The following is a 23,201-nucleotide window of genomic DNA, read 5'->3' on the forward strand; positions in this document are numbered from 1 at the left end:
GAATCAGAGCTGAGAAAAGATTCACTCTTCGCTGTTTATTTTTGATTATTTTCTCCATCTACTTTGGGTCACAGCGTGAGACCCAGGTGCTGACAACACAGACTGTCGGAGATGAGAAGCCACTGCTCACACTTCCCCTTCTATCCCTAATTGTGTATCTGTCTCTCTTCTTCCCTGTCGCTTTCTTCCTGCCTCTCTCATCACACTTGTGTTAACACTGCTTGTTTAACACACTAACCTGTGGCAGGCTCCAGATATCAGATACCCCAGTGGATACACAGTGAGGAAATTACATCTGTTAGAAAAAGTGCTGTCGATGTTGCAGACAGTGTGTGGACTTAAAATCAGTAGCTGAGGCCACAGATCTGTCTGCTCACATATGTAAAAAGTGAACATGTCATGAATGTGTGAAACAATTTGCATGTTTCTGCTTTGTTTTTTAAATTTAGACTGAGCTCTGGCTCCTGAGAATGCACAAACCTCGCATTTCCATAAATCTTAGAATGTCCATGTCCGTAACAAACCATATGCTGTTATTTTAAAAATCTTAAAAACCTGTCGGAAATGATGAATTAAGTTAGGCACCACAGGGAATATTTAATCCCTCACTTCCCTCCGAAATGTTAACTGTCCAAATAGAGGTTCAGTCTAGTTTTTCATTATGAAATGGATATAAATTAATCAAAAGTGAACAGATGTCTTATGTTGAGATGTCCTATGCAGAAACATACTAAATGCATTTCAGTATTGAACTGACAGTAATTGAGCACTTTTTTTCAATTTTAAAACTTGCATGCTCAGTTGTAGAGCATTAGGTTTGGATGCAGAAGGCCGCAGCTTTGAATCCCACCCTACCAGGTGTGGTCAGCCACCAAGGGCCACCTTAGTGCCCGTCCCAAGCCCGGATAAAAATGGGAGGGTTAGACAGGACGTGTGGAACGTGTTCTGCTGTGGCGACTCCTGAAGGGACAAGCCGAAAGCGGTTGATCTTTTCCTTTGCATGTGTTCATGCCTGTTCTTTGCTATGGAGGAGTAACTTTAATCAGATGTCTTGGACTTAGCGGAAACCTCCTGCAGCTCTTTGAATTAGGACTATAATTCATGTTTGGAAACCATCACTTTCATGTGGCTGTCTTGTTCTCTGGGATTCAGGGACCTTGCAGTTGTGGTGTGTGTTAGGGACACCTCCACTTTGGTATCATTTTGTAGCCCAGGGGCAGGGAGCTACCAATGGGTAAGAAGAGAGGATAATCCCTTCTCTGGTGATCTCATGCAAGGCGATTCACTGCAGTTGAGGTCAAACGTGCACTCAGTTTCTACCTGCTGAGCCAGTTTCATGATGGGAGCAGCGCAAATTCCCCCAGTACACACACTGTGTGTGTTTGAGCACGTGTGTCGGAGGTGACCCTAGCAGGAAAGAAGGGGAGGGGGAGATTGCCTATTTACATTGGCATTTACACAAGGGGAAATGAACTGACTTCAAAGCGGGCGTGCAGCTGAATTGTAAAGTGAGTGAGGGAGTCCTCCACGCATGAGCTGGCAGACAGGCTCTCAAAACACAGACAGACATTCCCAGGGCTTGTTCATGGCTGCACAGGTTGCTGGTGGCTGCTAATTATTTTTTATTGTCCAAAATGTGTGAATTTGCTTTTAGTGTTAAGTTTAAAATACACTTACTTGAATTCAATGTTGAACCAAATATGTCTATAATACTTTATATATTCTGGATAATTTTGCAGGACAGTTGAAATTAGATCAGACATCTTAAGAGTGGAAGCCTGTATCCCCAACCTTAACTGGATTTTAACCTAATTTGTAATTTTAAAAAAGAGCACCTGCTTTAAAGTGTCTGTCAGTTGCCACAGTTTTTGTTACCTTGTAAAGTAACAAAAAGTTTTTGTTTTTGTTACCTTGTAAAGTGTTTTTGTCAGTTTTTGTTACCTTGTAGCTCACACACACACACACACACATACATTTATTCTTATTACTCTGTGGGGACTTTCTGCTGACTTTTGTTTTTTAGTCATATTCTAACCTTAACCCTAATCTAACTTTAAAACCATATCATCTGGTCCCATCAAGAATGTGTCCATGTCCTCACAAGTGAGTGTATAAACAATTGTAAACGAAAACACACGTAGCCTAAAACCTTTTCTCTGTGTGTGTGTGTGTGTGTGTGTGTGTGTGTGTGCGCGCGCGCGCGTGTGTGTGTGCGTGAAACAGGGATGCTGCAGAGACGGCCCACCTTTGAGGACTTTGTCAATGCTTTGGTGTCCGAGCTCAACCCAAACTTTGAAACCTTCATCATGGACTCTGAAAGCTGAAAGGTGTCCTCGCTTGTCCAAAGTGGACAAAGTGTGAGCACTACAGTTGTTGGGCCAAGGCACCTTTTACTTTGCCTGTCCAGAGCCTGTGAACAGGACAAAGCTGATCATAATCTGCAACAATATATATTTAGACAGAATTTTCAGAGTTTACTACAACACCCAATTTTAAAAGCAGATTTGTCCAAATACCATCAAATAAGTCAACGTGACTTTGAGAGACCAGCAACTTATAAAATGTTAACAATAAACTACAATGTATTGTATTGTTGGCATCGGAAACTGTTCACAGGCTGTAGACTTTTTTTGTGGCGCAATAATTTTGTTTTTCTTTTTATGCAGATGTATCAGTAAAAGGTAATAGGCCACTTTTTGTTTGTTCGATTTCATAAAATGAGTTTGAGTTTGTACATAGATGTTTTACTTTGAAAATGCACTGTAATGTAACATACCCCTATTAATTATGTCTTGTGCATTTATTTCCATTAATAAGTGGAACCAATTTCCTCTCATTAAATATCCATTTTCTGGTTAGAATTTAGCAGAACATTGTTTTTTCCAGATCACATAAGCGTGAGGAAGAAAACTTAATCTGCTTTTCCTGTCATGTGGTCATTGTTTAGGCTTCAAATTAATACCACTCCAACTGTTTTGTCTGTCAAAAGTGTCTGGAGGGAAAGAGAAGGTGGGAGGAAGAGAGAGAAACTCCGGCCTTTGTGTTATTAATTTTTAGAATCGGAAGATCGCAATCAGCTCTGACCTGGATGGTTTTAATTTTAGCTGTACGATATTGTGTTGAAATATGAAGCAGTTGTGTTTGAAAAACATAATATTATTTGTACTTTTTACTATACAGTGTTGAAGATGCTCCAACATAACTGTCAAGTAGAACCCCTGGTAGCTTGGTTTAAAAAGTTCTTCATGTTTCCACAGACACTCCTGAACAAACTCCACAAAGTGGCTTTTTGCATCTGTCTTGACACATTCAGTGGCCTTGCTTGCCTAGCTTGCATAAGAGACCCGAGGCAGACAACTAGGAAAGTATTTAAAGGAGAGACACAGCATGCTGGGTGGCTTTAACCACACAAATCTGCAAGTTCTGCACAGTTCATCTGATATGATGTCTCTCCAACATGGCTCTTTTCGTCATTTTTTTTGTTTTGTTTTGTTTTTTGTTTTTTTTTACCTCTGATCTATTTCCAATTAAACCTGGGGCAAGCTATATCAGCAGAGGCTCTGTGGCATCACATCAAATGAATTTACCAAGAATCTGTTTGTAAAGAGATTCATTATGCTTAACTCCATTAATTTCACCCTTCAGTCATTTGTGATAAGGATTCCCACAAAATAGAGATTTATTTGCTGTTGAGCCTCCAATTGTTCTAATGCTGGAGTTGCATTATGTAGGATTCAGCCTCATCAGGACTAAAGGAAAAATCAAGACAAAAACATTTTAATCTTTTTTTTTTCAGTGAAACAAATGCAAAAAAATTTACAATATGTTATTAAACAAATTCAGTAAAGAATTGAGACGGTAAATTCCGTCTGTAAACTTGTACAAATGTTTTATTTACAACAGTGATTCATGGAAGTGACCATTCAGAACCATCAACAATATAGCTGGGGAAGAAAAGCATAATACCATTCATGTCTATGTTACAAAAATATGGACCTATTTCCTATTTTACAGTATCTACAACACATTTACCACTAAAACATTCCTCATTTTAACTGTTCCATATTATCAAGATTGTCTTCAATGTGCAACATATTCACTTTTGACACTTCACACGTCAAATCTTACAACTGTGACCTTTACAGACAAAAGCTTCATAATACCAGCTGCTAGATCAGTGGTACAGGTCATGTTCTCCTACATGTCAAGATGTAAGACATTCTCAAGGCAGAGCAGAGCCTGGCTTTGAATCGCTTTGCTCCATGGTAATAAGTTTGTACTCCTTGACGTTTCAACTTCATACAATTCACCTTATAGGCCAGTTCATATTTTGCGTGTGTGTTCACTGTGCCTTTGTTTACTTTCCTCAGCAGTGCTTTTGTTTGCATAGATGCACATATTCTTTTTGGACCCTTTGACAAGGGGCTTCTGAGCTTAGCAGCAGGGGTTTTGAAGAGGTTTTGCAACCATACTGCTGTGTGTGTGTGTGTGTGTGTGTGTGTGTGTGTGTGTGTGTGTGTGTGTGTGTGTGTGTGTGTGTGTGTGTGTGTGTGTGTGTGTGTGTGTGAGAGAAAGGGTGCTGGAAAGTAATCTGAAACGGGATCTGGCCGTGGCTGTTGTTGAGTCCAGGGTGGTTCAAGGGTGGAACACGAACCAAAGAAATCCTTGTCATCCTAGTTGGAGAGGAAGAAGAGAAACACAGGCATGCAGTGATTAGTAACATATCTACCCACAGCCAGGCAGGGGTCAATTTTTAACAGGACAGTCTTGTCTGTAACACATGCTATCGCTTCTTTCTTTGACTGCTTCTCATGGACACTGAGTTGAATCCTCTGTTGCAAGTTTAGTGTGTTAATGTCTGTAGTGAACAGTAGCACATAGTGAAAGTGTCACTTACAGTGGAACTGAATAATTTTATATATCCAGTGTTGGACAGGCCGAGTGATTTATTCTTTGCTGTAACAAAGATATTAATTTCTGTCTGAAACGCCAAGAAAGGATGTTAATGCAGAACCAAAACACAGGAAACTAATTTATGGTCAGGCAATTTTAAAAGTAAGTGAAAAGAAATGTCAAAAATCACATCACAATCACATTTCTATTTTGTGTGTGTGAGGGAGAGAAGTGTAGTGGTGCAGCGTCACCTCACCTTCTTGAGTCAGTGATTGCTGTTTGGGAAGAAGTACATCTGTCATTGCGTCAGTTTGCCTGGCTTTCTCAGGTGACTCCTCCTTTGACCCACACCTGTCGACTTCCTCGTCGCTCTCGTGTCCCTCGTCTCTTCCCACCCCTGCAGTTTCTGACTTACACTGCAGCAGCCAAAAACACTCTGCAGGCTCTGAACTCCCAATCTTCCCACCAGCTTCTTCACAGGCGGTTGTTGGATGTCCTCCCAGCTGCATGGGGATGCCTTCCTCATCCAGGTTTAAATTTCTAGAGGAGAATGAAAAGGAAAGCTGTAGTTAGTTATTAACAGCACAAATCTCTGTTTACAGCCACACCCTGTGCTGTTTCACTTCAATGCAGGATGCCTCTGCTAGTTCTCAGCACTTCAAAGACTCGACTGTAATTAAGTACATTAAATTATGTCTACAGTACATTAAATAAAAATGAGAACGCTAACCCTGAGGCAATAGAACAGTAGCAGAGTGTGTATTGCTATATAATTGTTCCCAGGTTTACTGAAGACATACCAAACAGAATGACACGGTGTCAAGTTCTTTCATCTTGTTTTTTCTCACTGCATGTACACAGGTTTGTCCCTTTACATATTTTAATATATAGTATATTATTCCAGACTGTTTGGACTAATATTAGTAGTCACCATTTATATGCTGTCATGTGCAATTTGGCTTATTTACATTACAGAGACATGCAGCTGTGTGTAATTGTAGTTTTACAGTTTGCTGGAAGTTTAATGTTTAGTTTAGACATTAACCAGCTGTAAAGGTTCAGCTCAGTCAGCAGACCGTGGTGCAAACATTGCAGGTTTTTACAGTCATTTACCTCAGGGCTGAAAAATGCGACATACTGTTGCCAGGCAGTTAAGAAAAAGGTGTTCATCAAGCACCACTTTTTTTGTAGAAGTAATTTAGCGCATGTATAACGTAGTTTACTGACAGCAGCTGTTCAACCTCAAAATTTACACTACAATTTCCCACCCATCCTACAATCTGATGCTCAAAAATGACATGACCATGTCAGACACATTTGGATTCTGTTTGTCCTCATGAAAATAAATTTGCTGCAGAATCTGTACGTACCCATCACTGAGGCTCTTCCGGGACTGGAGGGGACTGTTGTCCTGACTGTGGCCCAGACTGTAGCTCTCATCACAACACAGAGATGGGATCAGGTGGACTGGATCTAGACATCAGAAACATAACCTCTTTGGTTTGTGCATTATCATCACCATCCATAGTCATCCCAACAGTATACGTTATCTAAGGGGATGGTTAGGACACCTGACAGTAACCTGCTGCACTTAGAATATGATGCTTATACGCTATATTGTAGTGTAAATATGTTTGTGGCTTTTTGAGCAGTTTATGTGAATTTGAATACATGTGAAGATAAAACAGCTGCAACATTAAGTCTCTTAAGTCTGAACTACAACCTACCACAGGTAGGTCCAGGGCCCAGGTGACACTGACAGCAGGGTCTCTGGGGAAAGTCATGGAGCCAGCGAGGATCCAGGCAAGACAGTTCCGCACCACTGTAGGGAAAGTCCTGAGACCTCAGAGAGGCTGCTGAGGATACATAGTGGACACAGTCAACTACGAGCTACAGCCCACCGCTGCAGTTCTTCTACTGATAAAATAACGATAAAATATCCTTTAAAAATATGTAAAAATCGTCGATGGTTAATAAATTGTTCACTTAATGTTTATAAATCAAATTCTTTAAGAACATATTTGTGTTTTTAAGAAATCCCTGTGATTGTCTGGATTGCATTAATGTTTATCTTATCGACTAAAATACATTTTAAACACTGTATAGTTTAGTATTGCTTGCAAATACTTGAAACTCTATTATTGCTGCATTATAACTGCATTATTAGTAAATAGCCCAAATTAATCGCTGGTCTATATTGGGTTAATAAATGTAAAGATTCATCAATAAATACTCTCATTACAGCTAATACAGGATAATTTTATTAGAAACAGTAGTACAAAGTAAGCAAGTACATTTACTGAATAACAATTTCTGCTACTACTACATACTTTGACTTCAAAACATTTCAGTGGCACATATTGTACTTTTACTTAATTACATTTATCTAAAAACTCTACAGTCACTAATTACATTTTGGATTCAGATTAATTATTATCAATTAATTAAAGCAGAATGTAAAGTAATTCACATTATAATTATTATATTCCATATATATGTATATATAAATATATATATGTATGTGTGTGTATATATATATATATATGTGTGTGTGTGTGTATGTGTGTGTATATATATATATATATATATATATATATATATATATATATATATATATATATATATATATATATATATATATATATATATATATATGTATATATATATATATATATATATGTGTATATATATGTGTGTGTGTGTGTGTATGTGTGTATATATATATATATATATATATATATATATATATATATATATATACACCAATTTTACAGTATAAATAATGCTTTACTGCTACAAAACAACAGAAAAGAGTCAAGAATGAGATTTATATTCTAGGATAGTTCAGGCTGTCATGTGAAATCATTACGCCTTCAGCAGTGGGGTTTCTTTGTCTAAACTTACATGTAATGACACCAATTAAAATGCCTTTGTATAATTTAAAAAACAACTTTGTTAGTGTTTAGTGTGAAACTATAACCCTGGTAATTTCTACCACACTCTTTGTTTCAGGTACGTTTTCCAGAGAAATATGATGTCATTCATTCTTTCCCCCGGGACTATTCACATGCTGAAGTGCTTTTGGCTTCTGGAATGCTGTTCATTATTTAAGTTCCCACAAATATGCAACATCAGGGTTTATTAAGGATTAACACTAGAGATCACAACTGACAGATGAACTGGCACCACTTGTATAGTTAACAAAAGAGTGATGAAATCATGCTCATCCAGCTTTCTATGCTCTTCTTTATTAGCCTAATTAAGGGCTATATAATCGTTTCATATATGTAGCTCTTAGCCTGTGTGAAGGCGATTGAGGTCTCTGCAGAAGACTAGAAAATCAAAAACCAAAAGAAGAACAAAGCGCTTAAAACTACAGCTGCCACACAGTTGCCTGCTCAGCACATCTTAAAACAAGGACATGAATAGCACAAGTGACATTTTTCAGATAACTTATCGCCATCTTATCGTCTCTGTTATGTCTGATGAGATATAGGTATGTTTTTGAGCACGTAATGTGCTTTTATTTTGGAAATCTTGCCTAGAGTACAAATTGTACTAGGAATTCTTTGGCACCTGGGGAGCATGTACAAAGTTCAGTGCCCGCCACAAAGAGCCACATGCAAACCTAATTTGTGAAAAACCCTGCCACCATAGAAAGCAGTGGCATTTGTGCATGAAACGTTTTTGTATCGTTAAACCTAAATTTAGGCCTCTTCACTGGTTTCAAGACTGCATACTTGCAATTCAGCTAATCCCTGCTCATTCAATAGCTTCAGCTTATGACACTTAATAAACATGTCTTCATTCTTTAAAATCATTTTTCTTGTTTAAAGTTCGTGGGACACATGGTGCATTCAGATGTTGTGACTCACCGCTGGGCTTCTTCTCCAGCAGCTGTCTTTTGCAATAGATGACACACAGGACCAGCAGTGCCAGCACCACCGTAGCCAGAGCGCTGCAGATGACTGCTGCCAGGGCCATGTCCCGGGGGCTGGTCACCACTGAGGGCAGCGGCACCAGATTCACGCGCCCGCTGCCTGTGGAGAAGGAAGTGTAAGGAGAGCTGTTGATTCATTCGAAACATACTCGTTGCACTGTGAGCATGGATTTTCATATTAAAACAGTAAGCTAACCTATGTAAGAGTTTTACACACAGCAAATCCACAATGAGGGCAGTTAAGAATAAAAACAACATAACGTATGAAGAGGTGCTTTCGATAAATATTGTCCAACCTTCCTCAGCCAATCAGAACATAGTGATGTGAGACAAATTATCCTTTTCCCCTCGAGTCAGTCATGTCTTTCCCAAAGCCTAATGAAATAAGCTCAGTAGTTCAAAGCAAAAAGCCTGCGGTGGATTTTCTCTTTTTCTGCCTCTTACTTGTTCTCCAATGAAGATAATTTACAGACATTATCCCACTCCCTCCTTCTTTGCCCCGGGCTACCTCCCATTCTATGTATTCACACAACGCAGAAATGCTGTTTGGTTTTTTTTACAATATAGGGTTTAAGTGTGTATTTGTTAGACACCTAGTGTGTTCATTTGTGACTTTGTGTCTGAGTTGTGTCCAGATGGACTGATTTCACAATTAAGCTGCTGTTGCACTTCCTATCCTGACAGATGGGAGATGTGACGCCACTTTTTGCTCTTCCTCCAGGACCTTTGACACACTCTCATGCAAAAATATTTGGCCTCAAGACTGCTCTATGAAATACTATTTCCCACAAATACAGAACATCAGGGTCTAATGAGGCTTAACACTAGATATCACAACATCAGAGAGAAGAGGCACTGCTGTTGAAACTGGCTTCTGCTACATGTAATTTACCCTAAAACATTTAAAAGAAATCACTCTCAGACTGAACTGCAAGTTCAAGACAGACATCAAAATAAACAACTAGTTATTAATATTTACTGAAACTCTTTTTTAGCCACTTTAAGCAAATGTTTGCATATCTAGCAGACACACTTATTGTACATCCAATTAATTTAAGGTCTAATATTCACTCTGTTTTTAGGTGGTTTCCACCAACTCCTAAAGGGAAATACTTAGATCTTAGCTGTTAATGTAAAGGTCTGTCGGCTGTTTGCTGCTGGGCAGGTTTAGTACAGGTGATTTATGGGAGTTTCCTGCAGCTGCTCGAAATAGCTGAACCTCAAGACTGAACTGAAGCTGTAAACCCAAAACAATGAGCTGCAAAATGTTAAAGGACAACTTTGATCATTTTCTAAATTGGTCATATTTTCAAGAATTCCCACAAAGACATTAAAACCGACAGTGAATTGCCTCTACTCGCAGTTAATGCAAAGCCAGGTTGTCAGTCTACAACCTGACTTTGTATATTTGCCTGTGCTGTAACAAATACATCAGCCAAACAGAAAAGTGAGTGCTTTAGTGGGTGACATGTTTTTATTCCAACGTGTGTGTATAACAAATGTTGCAAAATGCTCTAATACACCATAACTTTCTGCAGCAATGGTGAGTCAGAGCATTTTAGAGCAGAATTTCTACACCACAAGTTTTGGAATAAAGAAATGTCTCACCCAGTGGAGCCATGTATCTGGCCAATATGTTTTTGGCCAACAACAGAGGCCTAATACATGGACAGAAAACTGCTGCTGACTGACAGACAATAAGCGTTGTTGTCTGTGTGGGAATTGATGAAAATCCGATTCATTTAGTAAATGACCAAAGTCTTCCTTTAAAATTATATAAAAAAATTATATAAAATAGTGCTGCTTTAATGTTTGTTTTAATCTGTAATGTTTGCAAACAAAGTCAGAAAAAGTTTGAAATATCAAATTAATAAACACAGTGTGGTTTTTCTCTTCTGGGGGAAATGACACCAGTCTATCTCAGGGCCAACACAGAGAGACATACACAGACAGGCAACCATTCATGCTCACATTCAACAATATTGTTTGTGATTATTGAGCAAACATGATTTTGCTAATCAATGTATATTAAAGTATGCTGTTGCAGCACAGAAGCACATCGACCACTTAACAAAATTGGAAAAAACTAAACACTTTTATGAATGTGGCAAATATAATGAATTTGTTTGACAAAATGTTTTTTTCAGTGAGCTGTGCTGTTAGCTTTTTAGAACGTTAATCCTAAATGCAACTGGTTTCAACCTTTTCATGTCTAAATACTTTTTGTCATGCAAGACAAACATTACTTTAGCTTTGGTCTGGTTTTATTCAGCTAGATAGGGGATGAGGGTACTTGGGCATTCCTTCAATTAAAAAAAAAAACAACACTCAGATTCTTTTTGCAGGAAGACACAAAATATAAGTACAGCAGAATAAGTATTTCAAAATAAGGACTGAATATTTTACCTATTACTTAAAAATCACTCCTGTGCCAGATATTACAACTAAAAAATACTGAACATTACATCACACTATCCAAACATAGTAATTGTATTCTGTTTATTATAATAGTTTGTTAATCCCACAGCAGGATGTGGTGATCTTCAGAGACAGATGCTGTATCAGACACTTTTGACCACAAGCATGTTAACTTGGTTTTATTGTCAAGGTCAAACTGAACTCATCCAAGGTGAGCATCAGCAGCACTGCAAATACAAAGGCAGCCTGTTATCAGAGGCCAGGGCAGCTGCAGCAAACACACACAAACACTGGTCTATTGAAGAGACCTCACCAGCTGATATTATCTCCACACAAACCACAGCCTTTCACAGACTCCCTGTCTTTTGACTTTATGGACCGCCACATACTTCAAATAAAAGAAGCACTTCTTTAAACCTGAAAGATCTTCTTCTTTTGTCCGTACAAACTATTTAGGAGAGCTGAACATTGTTTTATACAGACCTTCATTTAACAGAATAAAGAAATCTACTTTAATAATTTGTTTGGCTAGCGTGACCAAAAAGAGTCACCGAAGAGGACAACTACCAAAAGTACATTTTCTTGGACAGAGCTTTTGAGAACAGGATAAAATAGGAATTTCAACTCTGGAATTAAGTTTTTCGTTCTGACTTGTTCTTGAATAGTAACCAAAGATGCAAATATAGTCTATGCAAAAACAAGAGTTAATTTTTACCTGTTACTACATATGACAGAGTGTACTTAAGGTAGAAGTAAACAAGCAACAGCCAACACATTAAATCACCATTCAACATTCTTCCAAAGTGAAACTGGATATGTCTGCTGGAATGATTTACAATATCCAAATGCGTAGGTGTTGTGTTAACATTTTACAATCATCGTGTCTTATAATGTGGCAACACCAAGCATCATTATTGCTGTCAGGTTTTTGGTTGATAGTTGAGTGATAACTTGATCAAAACAGCACTGAAGATAAACAGTGCAGTCGGCAGAGATCATCTTTCCAGATGCTGACATCTGAGTAACATTGCTCAGTGTGCTTTCTAATGCCGATGGGCTCTGGTTTGAATTGCTGCCCGGCAGGTGCAGTTCTGTGTCTTGCCTTTTGCTTGTCTATGGTGAGAATTGGACTTTTGGCAAGTCTTCATTAAAAACTTTCTTTTATCCTAACACTTTACAATAGCAATTTCAAATATTCTTCTGATTTCAACTTATTTCTTGTGATGTGGTGTCAAATGTCATTAGATATTCTGCCTATACCATCAAAGACCTGAGATTGGTTGCATTTCTCTTTATTGTTGAGCCAACGGATAAAATTCCCATAGATTGGTTGGAAACCATAATAATGGTAATGAAATAGGCAAAAAAAAAACAGGTATGGTTCTTCCTGATTGCCTGTATGTGTTAGTATGGCCTAGTCAGCTATTCAAGATCTACCGTGACAGTAAAATCTCCTGCAGATGTAACACATTAGGGAGGCTAACTGAATTCATAAAAACATCATCTTGTTTTTTCTCTGCCCTAAAAAGCCAGTTGCTCAAAAGGAGGGTGGTTTACGATTAACGGTCCACCCAGTTGGAGGCTGCCTCCCCTGCACAGCTGACCATTGCCCTGGGGCCAGTGTGGCTTATTAGAATGATCTGCCCTTTAAGTTTTCATCACTCTCCTGAAGATAACACTGGAAGGAGAGAGAAAGACTTTCAAACATTTGGAAATGCTCCACTGAGAGTCCCTGTAGGGGAATAACTACCAGCTTGGTTCTCTGACACAATGGCCATTTTGTTTCGCAGGCCTGTTCCACTATCAAATGGGAAGCTCCACAGATGGATAAATGAGCAGACAGAGGGAGACCTGTCCTCCCAGTGCTGGCGTTGCTTACACAAACTGTACTGCTGCTTGCAACAATACATTTTAAAAACACCCTGGGGATGATCTGATGAAATCATGATTTGTATGCATTTTCTACTTGTGCATATTTTGGGTTTGTGAGCAAAGGGCAAACCGAATTGGTTTGGTTTTGTGGTTTGTTTGTTTTTTTTTGTTTTTGTTTTTTAGAGTTTGGAGTTTGGAGTTCGATATCCCAGGGCTGTCTTCATTTATTTAACACAGGGGTGCTAACCCTCTGATGGTCATGCTGCCAAAAGCCCCCTCAGAAACAGCTGCAGCCTCCTCTGCTTGCAGGAAGTAACACTCAATTACCAAAGGTTTAAGTTCACTAGTCTGTTGGTTTTATGTGGAAACTGACATCATAAGGTTGTACTTCACTACTTATAATGGCCAGAGGAGGAAAGTAAATTGGATCTGTAGCCTACTGGAATGTGAGCCATGCTTCATGTGAACATATTGTAACACCCGCCTGCCTCCTTTTTGCATATTGGATCTGTACAAAAGGTAATAAATTATGCAGCTTCAACTAGAACACTCCCTGTGTGTGTTTACTCTTCTGTTGTAACAAGATCATGTTGAACACTGCAGGAGATTTGAGAAACATTATTGGTATATATGTCTGGAATGGAAATATGTGAAGGTTTCGCTCGAGGATGTTTGCTGATTTAAACTACAGTGAGAGCTGAAAATGAGAGATATGTTGAGAACTAATAGTATCCAGAGTTGGAAAATCCACCATTGTGTTACCAGTGTGTTATGTATTCATGTGTGTATGTTCTGTAAGCATTACTGCAGCTTTTCACCTGCTGCGGAGCAGATGTGACTGCTGTTTGTATGTTTGTAAATCCCAGTATTTGTTTGCACATATAGCATAGCTGCTTGGCTCAGTGACACAGTAACTCGCTCCACCCTGTAATGGCTGTGGTTCTGGTTACTCCACAGACCTTGTGCTGGCATGTTGTGTGTGTACAGGCTTTGTTGTGGTACTGCTGCCTAAGTTTTGGTCCTAGTAGCATTTTGCCAAGAGTTGAATAGTGTGCTGTAGCTGGTGATGTTTGCTTTTAGACTATTGTACCACTGTTGTTTCATCTTAGAACATCACCTATTGTGGGTTGGGATGAATAGCCTGTATTCATGAGAACGTTTAACAAAAAGCCCCACTAATATCAGGCCAACTGTTAGAAGAGGTAAAAGAAAAGAAATGTGCTTACAATGAGGCTCATAAGGAGGAGGTGGGTCCCCACAGGGTATACACTCCATGTCTTGGAAACCACTTAGTTTTGTCTTCCTGTAATATCTGTTGAAAAAGTTAAATTATATGTTTTAACCTTCAAAGCTGTCATGAACATAAGAGGAGCCAACATGAGCTGATAATGAGGTGTTGTAATATGCTTCTCCTCTTCTGTTATATATATATCTCTTTTGTTTATAACAATACTGTCTGGTAGTTTGTCTCACCCTGGCAGACAGTCGCCACACACTGCATTGCTGGTGGTGGAGCAGTTGCCCTTCTGGAAGCGGTTGATGAGTCCACAGTCCAGACAGGGCTTGCACTTCTGCAGGTTTCGGTCCTCCTTGAAACGACTGCTCCGGCAGGGCACGCACCGGGCATCCTCTCCATAACCAAAGCCACATTCCTGGGGGGATTAATGGGAGAATTACACCGGGTAAGAGGTGGGGTGGGCTGGGGTGGGCTGGGGTGGGCTGGGGTGGGGGTGATGTGCAGCTGGTGAAAAGAGAGCTTGAATGTGGACTGTCGGGGGTCTGAAATTAAAGAATGATCTTGGCTCAGAGGATCAGAAGAGAACAATAGCCTGCCTCTTTTGAGAGTCCATCTTACACTGGCAATAATCTCTCTGACTCTCCCACTATGAATGAGTTGCCTTCCGCTGCAAGACCCAGAAAGACCAGGCATTTGAATAATAAAAGCTTTAGGGGACACCCACTGTTGTATTATTGCAAGTTTATTGCTGTGTTTTTGTGTGACTCCCTCTCCAAACAGACTCAGTAAGTGTCCTGTTGATTGAGAGGCCAGCAAGCGAAGGAAACGCTTCAGGAAGAGGACAAGGATTATGGAGACGTATATGGAGAAAATAAGATGAATACTCTTTTTGTGTTCAGGAATTGAACATGCGCTTAAAAAGCACAGCTTCCTACAACTGTAATAATAATTACAATAATTTTTTCAGATTATTACTCCAGTTGTATATTTCTATATGCTTATGTTGTTTTGTTGGTTTCCTAATTGGATTTCTGTCACTGGTGACCTCAATGTGACACTAAAATTCACATGACAGCTGATCTGTACAGTAGGCTTAGTGAACAGACCCTGCGAGGATGACTTCATGCATTATCATTCATCATCAATTTCACAGCAGCAGCCTTCTGTTGTCCAGTGCTGCACATATATCATTAAAGTGAAGGTCAGGTTCAAACAGGACTTCTCTCTTCTCTTCTCTCCTCACCCGTGTCTCATTTCACTGCCCGGGCATGCAGTCCTGCAGGAATGTGGGCACAAGAGTCTGATATGGGGGTTGGGTTTGGGGAAACAGGCTGGTGAGAAATGACATGGGAGGTTGGAGGAATGGATGTGACCGTGTGATAGCACCGCAGTCAGGCTAGAAGATGAGGAATTCAGTCATTCTAGCCAAATGCATGTAAGACTGACACTGAACCCTTGGGCCAGGCCTGGCCCGAGGTGGACCGGCAAGGGGTGGCCTACTGCAGCTGTTGTTATGAACTCTCCATATAAGGCCTTGCTCTCCAGCAGGGAAGGGTAAGGGAACCGTGTAGGTGGGGGTGGGCAAAGGAAGGGCAGAGACAGAGAAAGAGTGAGAAACAGAAAGGGGGCGGTTGATGAGTGATAAACAGGGAAATGTGGAATAAAGAAGACTTGGCTGCTCATAGTTAACAAGCCATGATCTTTCTCTTCTCAAGAGACTGAGTCAAGAGAGGAAGGAAAACTGCCACAGCAATGAAGCCTAGACCTTTTTACATGAAGCTCTGCAAGACCCAGCCACCTCATGCTCCCAGTGGTTCTTTGACCCACTTCCACATAAAGGAAGGGGCCCAGGAATGATTCATCCCCACTAAGCCTGGCACTAGCACAAGCACTGTTCGTGGGGCACCATCTGGCACGAGGGGGACTGATGCCATATAGACTAAAGCAGGTCAGAGCATTCAAACAAAAGGAAAATGGAGCCAACTTCTGCCCTTCTGATCTAGGCAGCACAGAACATCAAGGAGTGATCGCTTCCTTTTATCTCCACCAACAAAGCTCAGCAGAACAGACACACTGACTAGTTTAACAGCCAAAACAAAGACAATGCTCTGCGGTAATCTCTGATGTTAGAGTTATTATTATATGAAAAGGTGTATGCACAACGTGTAAGCCTTTTCCAATAATAAATAACCATAAAACGTCTACTAGTATCAACAAAAGAATACGTATTCAATCTGTTAAACCTCCCTGAAAAGATTGTATTTTCAGGGTGTGTACATGTGTAAATAATGGTATAAATGCCACAAAATACACACACACAAAAAACCAAACAGAGGCTATTATACCTCAGCTGGCAGAAACAGTATTTTGATGCTCCTCTGCAGGTACAAATTATGATCTTATACTATGTGTCTACTTTTCAAATGTGAAAGATAAAACAAAGCATTTGGGCAGAGAACTACCAGCATCATGTCCAAAAATGGCAGGAAATAAACAGCCATTAAAAAATAGCACATTAACATACAAGTGTAGCATTCACATAACTTTATATTGTTCAACAAGGTTGTTTCACCTCAAAGTCATCCATAAAAAGCATATGCTTAACATCTCGTTTCCATGTCCTATCTCATGATCTAGTTTGTGTGAGATAGCCAAACATAACAACCATGTTGAGGGTAGAGAGGGGACCTGAAACATGTTCAGACGCAGCTATATTTCTAGGATTAAGAGAATCACAAGGGAGGCAGCCAGCCATCTGATCTGGTAATGAAACACAACTTAAAACAATCAAGTTAGTAGTTTTTTAGTTGTTTCAGTTCTGTCTGGCAGAAAAAACACTCTCACTTGTTTTGTTTTCCACTTTCAATTGGACTTTTTGACCATTTTTATTGCTACTAATTACTACTTAAGCTTCTTTGGACACAGACATTTAATGCCAGATTCTGACCAGTTTGATTTTGACCCTTATGCTGTTAATGAACAACTTGTATCTCTGTCTCTCTCTCTCTTTAGCCAGTAGCCTACCATCCAGAAGTACTTTACCCTGGAAGTGTGGCTGAAGGAAATGTTACACTCTTGCTACACAATTCACGATGTTGACACATAAAAGTTGTATTCCGTTTTTTTTTTTTTTGCCACTGGCCACTTTCCAGCATGCACTGGAGAGCAGTTTGCTCCTGGTTCTTCACGCGTCACACAGCACAAGAGAATTAGCAACTTACTATGAATTCAACTTCAAATTAAAACTGTCAGAGAGGAAAAGAATAAGTGGTTTTAATGGATGTTCCATCTGTGTGGGTGGTTCTTTTAGCTACAGTTAGTGTGGAGGAACTAATTGATGTTTGTCAGCCTGCCTCAGAGCAGCTTCCAGAGGCAAACTTCCAGAGCAAACTGGGCCACATTCCTCTGGGATCTCTATGGCAGCTGCACAGAGGGACTCCAAGAGTCTGCTCCCCTCCCAACAGTCAGTCCTGCTTTTCAGAATATGGACAGACTGTCTTGGTTACACAGAGCTCAGATCAGAAGTTGTTTCTCTGGGAAACTTTCTCTGAGTGTTGGCCTAGGTTTCCTCTGTGAGTCGGCATCCCGCTACCTTCAGAGAAAGAATGAGGCAGCCAATTATTAACTAAGACCCCAGGGTGGCTAGCGGTGTTCATGGCTGTTGAGCTGGCAGAGGACTACTGTAGCATATTACCAACCACAGAGTGCATGTCTGTGTCCACTAAGATTAAAGGCAACTGGGCTTGAATGCATGTGTCCAACAGATGTCAAGGGTGATACAGTTTTTTCATCAGTACTCAAAAATGTAGCCAAGTGTAAAACTACCTGAAGCCTGAACAGCCTTTTTATTTACAGAACATTGTTTACTTAAGCTGCCATTCATTTTCATGATGGAAATGCATACCGCACAATGCAGTATAATAAAATAAAATGAAATAAAATAAAATTAATAGGGGCAAAACTTGCTTCTGAAAGCATTTAGCCTAGAGCTGAGTTGCAGCTTGTTTTTCTAGGCCCGATCAGTATCTTTTGATATGCAGTAACAGATAAATTCTCATACACATCCTGTTTATTGCGCTGGACTAATACAACAGTCTTGCAGTAAATTTGGCAACAAAGGCTCAGGACTGTTGAGCAGCTAGAATCCTGCATCAGACAAGAAGGGAACAACATTCCTCTAAAACTCAATCTCCTCACTTCCTGAACCTTTCCAGAAAGTTGTTAAAAGAAGAGGGGATGCTACACAATGGTAAACATCACCATCTTTCAAGTTTGTGTGTCCAACATCGGCTATGTTGTTTATGTTCTATTGTGAATAAAATATGGGTTGATGAGATTTGCAAATCATTGTATTCTGTTTTTTTTGGGGTTTTAAATAACCTTCCAACTTTTTTGAATTGGGGTTGTAGATGTATAATGATTGAACCTTTTGACCTGTTTATAACAGAATCTTAAGAACTTAAAGAACTTTAAACAGATAAAAATGTCTAACAATGGACAGACTGTCTGACTTGCCTCTGATTGAATTTAACTTATACATCTTATACAATCATATCTCTTGTTCATACCCCCTTTGCCAAGGGAGACGGCACTTGGAACACATACAATTATTTTAGTATTTATATAATAATAGTTTGCAAAAGTGCATGTGGAAACAAAGATTAAGAGGTTTTGATGTGTGCCTTACACTATTTTTGCTAACTGAAAAAGTAAACAGCTTTGCCACAAAATTATCATCACTGATAGTTTACTCCTCTTTACATCACTGCCTACACTTGCAAAAGGTAGGTGCCTAGTACTTGCCACAGAGGAAAGCCTTTGCTTACCAACTTTAACTGACACCATAGTAGCCTGTTTGTACAAGGTCACAAAAACCTGTGGCTATGGTGGTGGAAAAAACGGTATTCTCCCAGAAGTCCCAGAGACCAGCAAGCTTAGGCATGGCTTGCTTCAAACATTGAAGACAATAAGTTGGAATGGCTGCAATGGGGTAAAACAATGGAAGCCATTCAGCTGCTGAAGGTCAAAAACATGGGTGTGACTGATTAAAGAGGGGTCGGTGTTCTACAAAAGCTAATAACGGCTTGGCTGTTCTCTGCATGAAAAAGAGGAAGTAATAAATAATGTTTGTTCCCTGGATAAGATAGACTTCTCTAAACAGTGATGTCCATTCTTTTCATAAGCTTAACAGTTGGGGATTTATTTTCACCACAGGAATAATCCATCCCATTTTTTTTATCTCAAGGAAGTTGATTCAACTGACCTGTTGGATCCCTCATGTTGCTATGCTTTCCATTTCCTATATAAAAAAGCACAAGTACTTTTCCTTTTTTTATGGAAAATACCCTTAAGTGAACACAAAACTTTTAGATAAAACTGATTCTAACAAAAGCTTCAGGTAAGGAGGTGTTCCAACCTTTGAAAGCTCCTGTCCTGCGTCACACTGCTTGCAGGGTTTACAGCTCCCAAAACGGTCCTTGTACTCCTGCTCTCTGCATTCTCTGGTCTCCTCCTCGGCCCTTGCAGGAATCTGAGAGCGACAGTCATTTGGTGAAGTTTAAAGATTCCTGCATTTCAACACCACATTCATTTATAACAGATAAACCAGACTGAACCCAGAACTATGCATTACATATCGCTCTTGTGTCAGCTAAGGGGGATCCACATGTCTGAGTCAGTTAGGATGAGATAAGATGAAACTTTAAAAACTGGGAATTTAGTAAGGCAGTTGTCTACAAACTACAGGGTCAGTGGTTTGATTCCTGGTCCCTCCTTCCTACGTGTCGAAGTGTCCTTGGGCAAGACACTGAACCCCAAGTTTCTCCCAGTGGATCAGGTGAGGACTTTGCATGAGAGCAACTGCAATCAGTGTGTGTGTGTGTGTGTGTGTGTGTGTGTGTGTGTGTGTGTGTGTGTGTGAATGGGTGAATGAGAAGCAATAGTCTAAAGCGCTTTGGATAAAAGCACCATATAAGCAGCTGTTTACCATTTACCAAAAGCAGAATCTAAGTGAAGGGCAACAATGAATGGCTCACTGAAACCAGTGCCATATATCTACATCAGGAACACGGTCAATGAGGACAGTGCAGTGCAGAAAGATGTAATGATTTTGCAGCATTAGAGATTTACAGATTCCACATGCACAAAGTGCAGTTTATATATATATATATATATATGTGAGCAGTTTGTACAAAAATGTAAAACCTGCAGTTATGTCTTATTATTCAACTACATAATTAGAAATGGCATTAATTACAATTAATGTTTTCTTCAAACAGAACACAGTACAGTTGAATTAAACAGACAGAGACCGCATACACATAACATAAACACATTGGCAAATAATACTTTTAGACGTGATAATAGGTTGTGAGCAACAAACGGTATATGTATGCTCAAGTTATTGATGTAGTCTAAGATAAGCACTTACCAGAACTGAATATATGACATGCGCAGCTACTAAAAGTGAGAAGGTGTAGTGAAGCATCCAGACCATTTTGATGAGCCACTTGTTGTTTGCAGCTAAAACAAGATACATTATTAGAAACTGTAATACGTAATAAGTTGGTATATTTATTCTTCTAGCACATACTTCAAACATTATCGAGAAAAGAGACAAACAATTACATTTTCAAAAGCATTTATCAAGAAACCAAAAAATATGGAAACCTGCAGCTTCAGCGGTGAATTATAAAAAGCACCTACATCATATGGACTATAATACTGTCACTGTTAGGAATCTGAGAGAAGCTAAAACGTTAATGCAATGAAGCACTATTAATATATAACCACAGGCACATGCAAACTGCAGTTAATTGATGCTGTTTTAAAGTTCCACCGGCAACTGCAACAGTTGTTCCCAGTCCGTGCTTCAAATTAAAGCCCAATTACTTCCATAGCTCCGATAAAGAAGACTTTTAAGTTCTTACAGGACACTAATATATATATATATATATATATATATATATATATATATATATATATATATATATATATATATATATATATATATATATATAGTAAGTTTATTTTTTAATGTGTCGCTGTCGACTCACAATCACTTAGAATAATAATTAAGTCACTAGACGTTTATTGTTGTTGTACCTCTAATGCTTGTCCCGTAGCCTTGGCTGTAACCGCATGTACTGTGATTGTCTAAAAGAACCGGAAGGCTCTACTTACCTGCTTAAAACGAGCCCGTTGATCACAGTGCTGGTCATTAAAAGTCGACAGCAGACCGGTGAGAGGTGTGCTGGTGTGTTTCTCGCACCGGTCTGCTCACCATGTCAGCGCTGCTGCCCCAGCCCAGCTCAACGCAGAGCCGCGGCTGCACATCGACGACAAACCCAAAGATCAAAGGCGTGGAGAGGGGGATGGCTTAGTGGACCTGAGGAGCATGTATCTGATCTGTGATCAGCCAGCCAGACATCAAAGACCCGATCCCACAGTGAGCCAAACACACACTGTGTGGTCGATAACAAGGTTTGGATTCAGCTGGGTTTATATTGAGACGCGAGGTGGAAACGATGCAGTAGGATTAAAAATGTCGAGACAGAGGAAGGAGGACTTTTACCCTGCTTTGAAAATCTCTCCACCTCTGTGCGTGTGTGTGTGCTTATTTGATGGCATTGCTGTTTCATTCCAGTCAGTGCACTACATTTTGTGCCCCAGCCAAGCGACTCCTAAACTGTTTTCCAGCGACTTCGACTGGTACTTGACATGGTGCCTGGGGTCCCCACAGTTTATTGTCACATTTAGAATTGACCCAATAAGAGAGGATAAAAGGACTAATCTAAAGTTGAAGGTGCAAACTCTTCTTCTTTGAAGTGTAAATCCTTATTATCCTACATGCAGGTTCAGTCTGCTGCCTGTCTACTCACAGGTTGTCTGCATTGAATTATTTTGGAAGCTTTCATCTCTGATGAGCTGCAGATGTCATGACATGGGTGTTCTGCTCAAAGATTGAGAAGAGCAGGTTTCAATGTGAAGTTACTGATTTTCATGCAAAAAATACATATACTGTATTTATATATATACAAAGCATTCAATGTGTAGTGTGGAAAAAAGTCACTTCATGCCAACTAAAGTGAATGTCACTAAGTAAAATAATACAAACTTAGAAATGAAGACTCTAGTAAAAATCAACCTTTGGTAATTTGGTTCTATTTCATATATTTATATATAATGTGTGTGTGTGTGTGTGTGTTTGTGTGAATGAGTGAACCAAGGCAAAGACAGGAGGACAAAAGTTCAGCACTGCAGAAAAAGTGGCCAATTACTGTACATGTCTGGACATGTTATGTATGAATTCCAGGAAATCAGAGTCTACTTTGCAAATCTAATTATCTGTAACAGATCCCACTGTGGAATATTAATATTTCAGTTGTATCTAATGCAGCATCTATTATCACTACTTTATCATTTGGATCTCGTTTTTAATTTGAGTCATTATACTTTCATCACTTTTATGAGGTCTGTTCTGTAGTCATTTAGAAAAGTAATGTCACTCGTAGCAGCCAGAGAAACGTGCTTTAATATTTCTCTTTATTGTATGTGTTCATTTTTTCCACTGTGTTAGTGTTAAACATGTAGAATGGTGACGTGTGTTAATGTGACAAAGGCCATCTAGCTGTGAGAGGTAGTAAGAGGACGGTGCTAAAATCAAAGCGTCACTCACACATGGCTTAGCTGTTGTCTCCATCTGCTGGGATGTTGGTGTCATGGTTTGTTGGTGGCTGAAACCTACATGCAGTGTGTTTACCGTAGTCTGCTTTAAAATGTCTATTGAGCTGTTTTCTCTGTAAGAAGTGTGTAACCAGCCTGTTCTTATCTAATCTATTC

At 39.5% G+C, this 23,201-nt stretch overlaps 2 protein-coding genes across 7 annotated transcripts in view; one reads left to right on the forward strand and one right to left on the reverse strand.

Moving 5' to 3' along the window:
• Positions 1-17,434, forward strand: part of LOC137129142 (mitochondrial intermediate peptidase-like) — a 39,626-nt gene extending 22,192 nt beyond the window's left edge. The window contains exons 19-20 of one of the 5 annotated variants that reach the window (XM_067508047.1): positions 2,224-2,357; positions 3,258-3,757. In XM_067508047.1, the coding sequence (XP_067364148.1) occupies positions 2,224-2,324 (101 nt within the window). In that variant the 3' untranslated portion in view covers positions 2,325-2,357; positions 3,258-3,757. Of the gene's footprint in view, positions 1-2,223; positions 3,758-17,372 lie in introns of those variants that run through there. The other 4 variants (XM_067508048.1, XM_067508050.1, XM_067508049.1 and 1 more) reach the window with 4 other exon arrangements.
• tnfrsf19 (tumor necrosis factor receptor superfamily, member 19) lies at positions 3,762-22,000 on the reverse strand. Of its 2 annotated transcripts, none has more exons than XM_067508067.1 (10): positions 21,543-22,000; positions 20,791-20,882; positions 19,777-19,890; positions 14,597-14,775; positions 14,350-14,435; positions 8,769-8,933; positions 6,621-6,746; positions 6,264-6,366; positions 5,150-5,433; positions 3,762-4,673 (listed from the first exon to the last, which is right to left on the reverse strand). In XM_067508067.1, exons 2-10 carry the CDS (start codon positions 20,854-20,856, stop codon positions 4,669-4,671), a joined length of 1,128 nt encoding a protein of 375 aa, XP_067364168.1. In that variant the 5' UTR covers positions 20,857-20,882; positions 21,543-22,000; the 3' UTR covers positions 3,762-4,668. The 2 variants fall into 2 exon arrangements, with proteins under 2 accessions (XP_067364168.1, XP_067364167.1); XM_067508066.1 differs by having other exon boundaries at positions 6,621-6,749; positions 21,543-21,998.
• Between the last annotated feature and the right edge of the window lie 1,201 nt (positions 22,001-23,201).

Source organism: Channa argus, chromosome 6 (assembly GCF_033026475.1).
Source record: "Channa argus isolate prfri chromosome 6, Channa argus male v1.0, whole genome shotgun sequence".
In the NCBI taxonomy this organism is placed as follows: Eukaryota; Metazoa; Chordata; class Actinopteri; order Anabantiformes; family Channidae; genus Channa; species Channa argus.

Bases quoted from the DNA above. Each gene is read 5' to 3' on its own strand.
- tnfrsf19 (XM_067508066.1), bottom strand. From the start codon at position 20,856: ATGGTCTGGATGCTTCACTACACCTTCTCACTTTTAGTAGCTGCGCAT. The intron at 8,934-14,349 runs GTAAGCACATTT...CCTTCTCCACAG, and splicing joins TCCTCCTTATGAGCCTCATT to GCAGCGGGCGCGTGAATCTG. The intron at 6,750-8,768 runs GTGAGTCACAAC...ATGTATCCTCAG, and splicing joins GCTGGAGAAGAAGCCCAGCG to CAGCCTCTCTGAGGTCTCAG.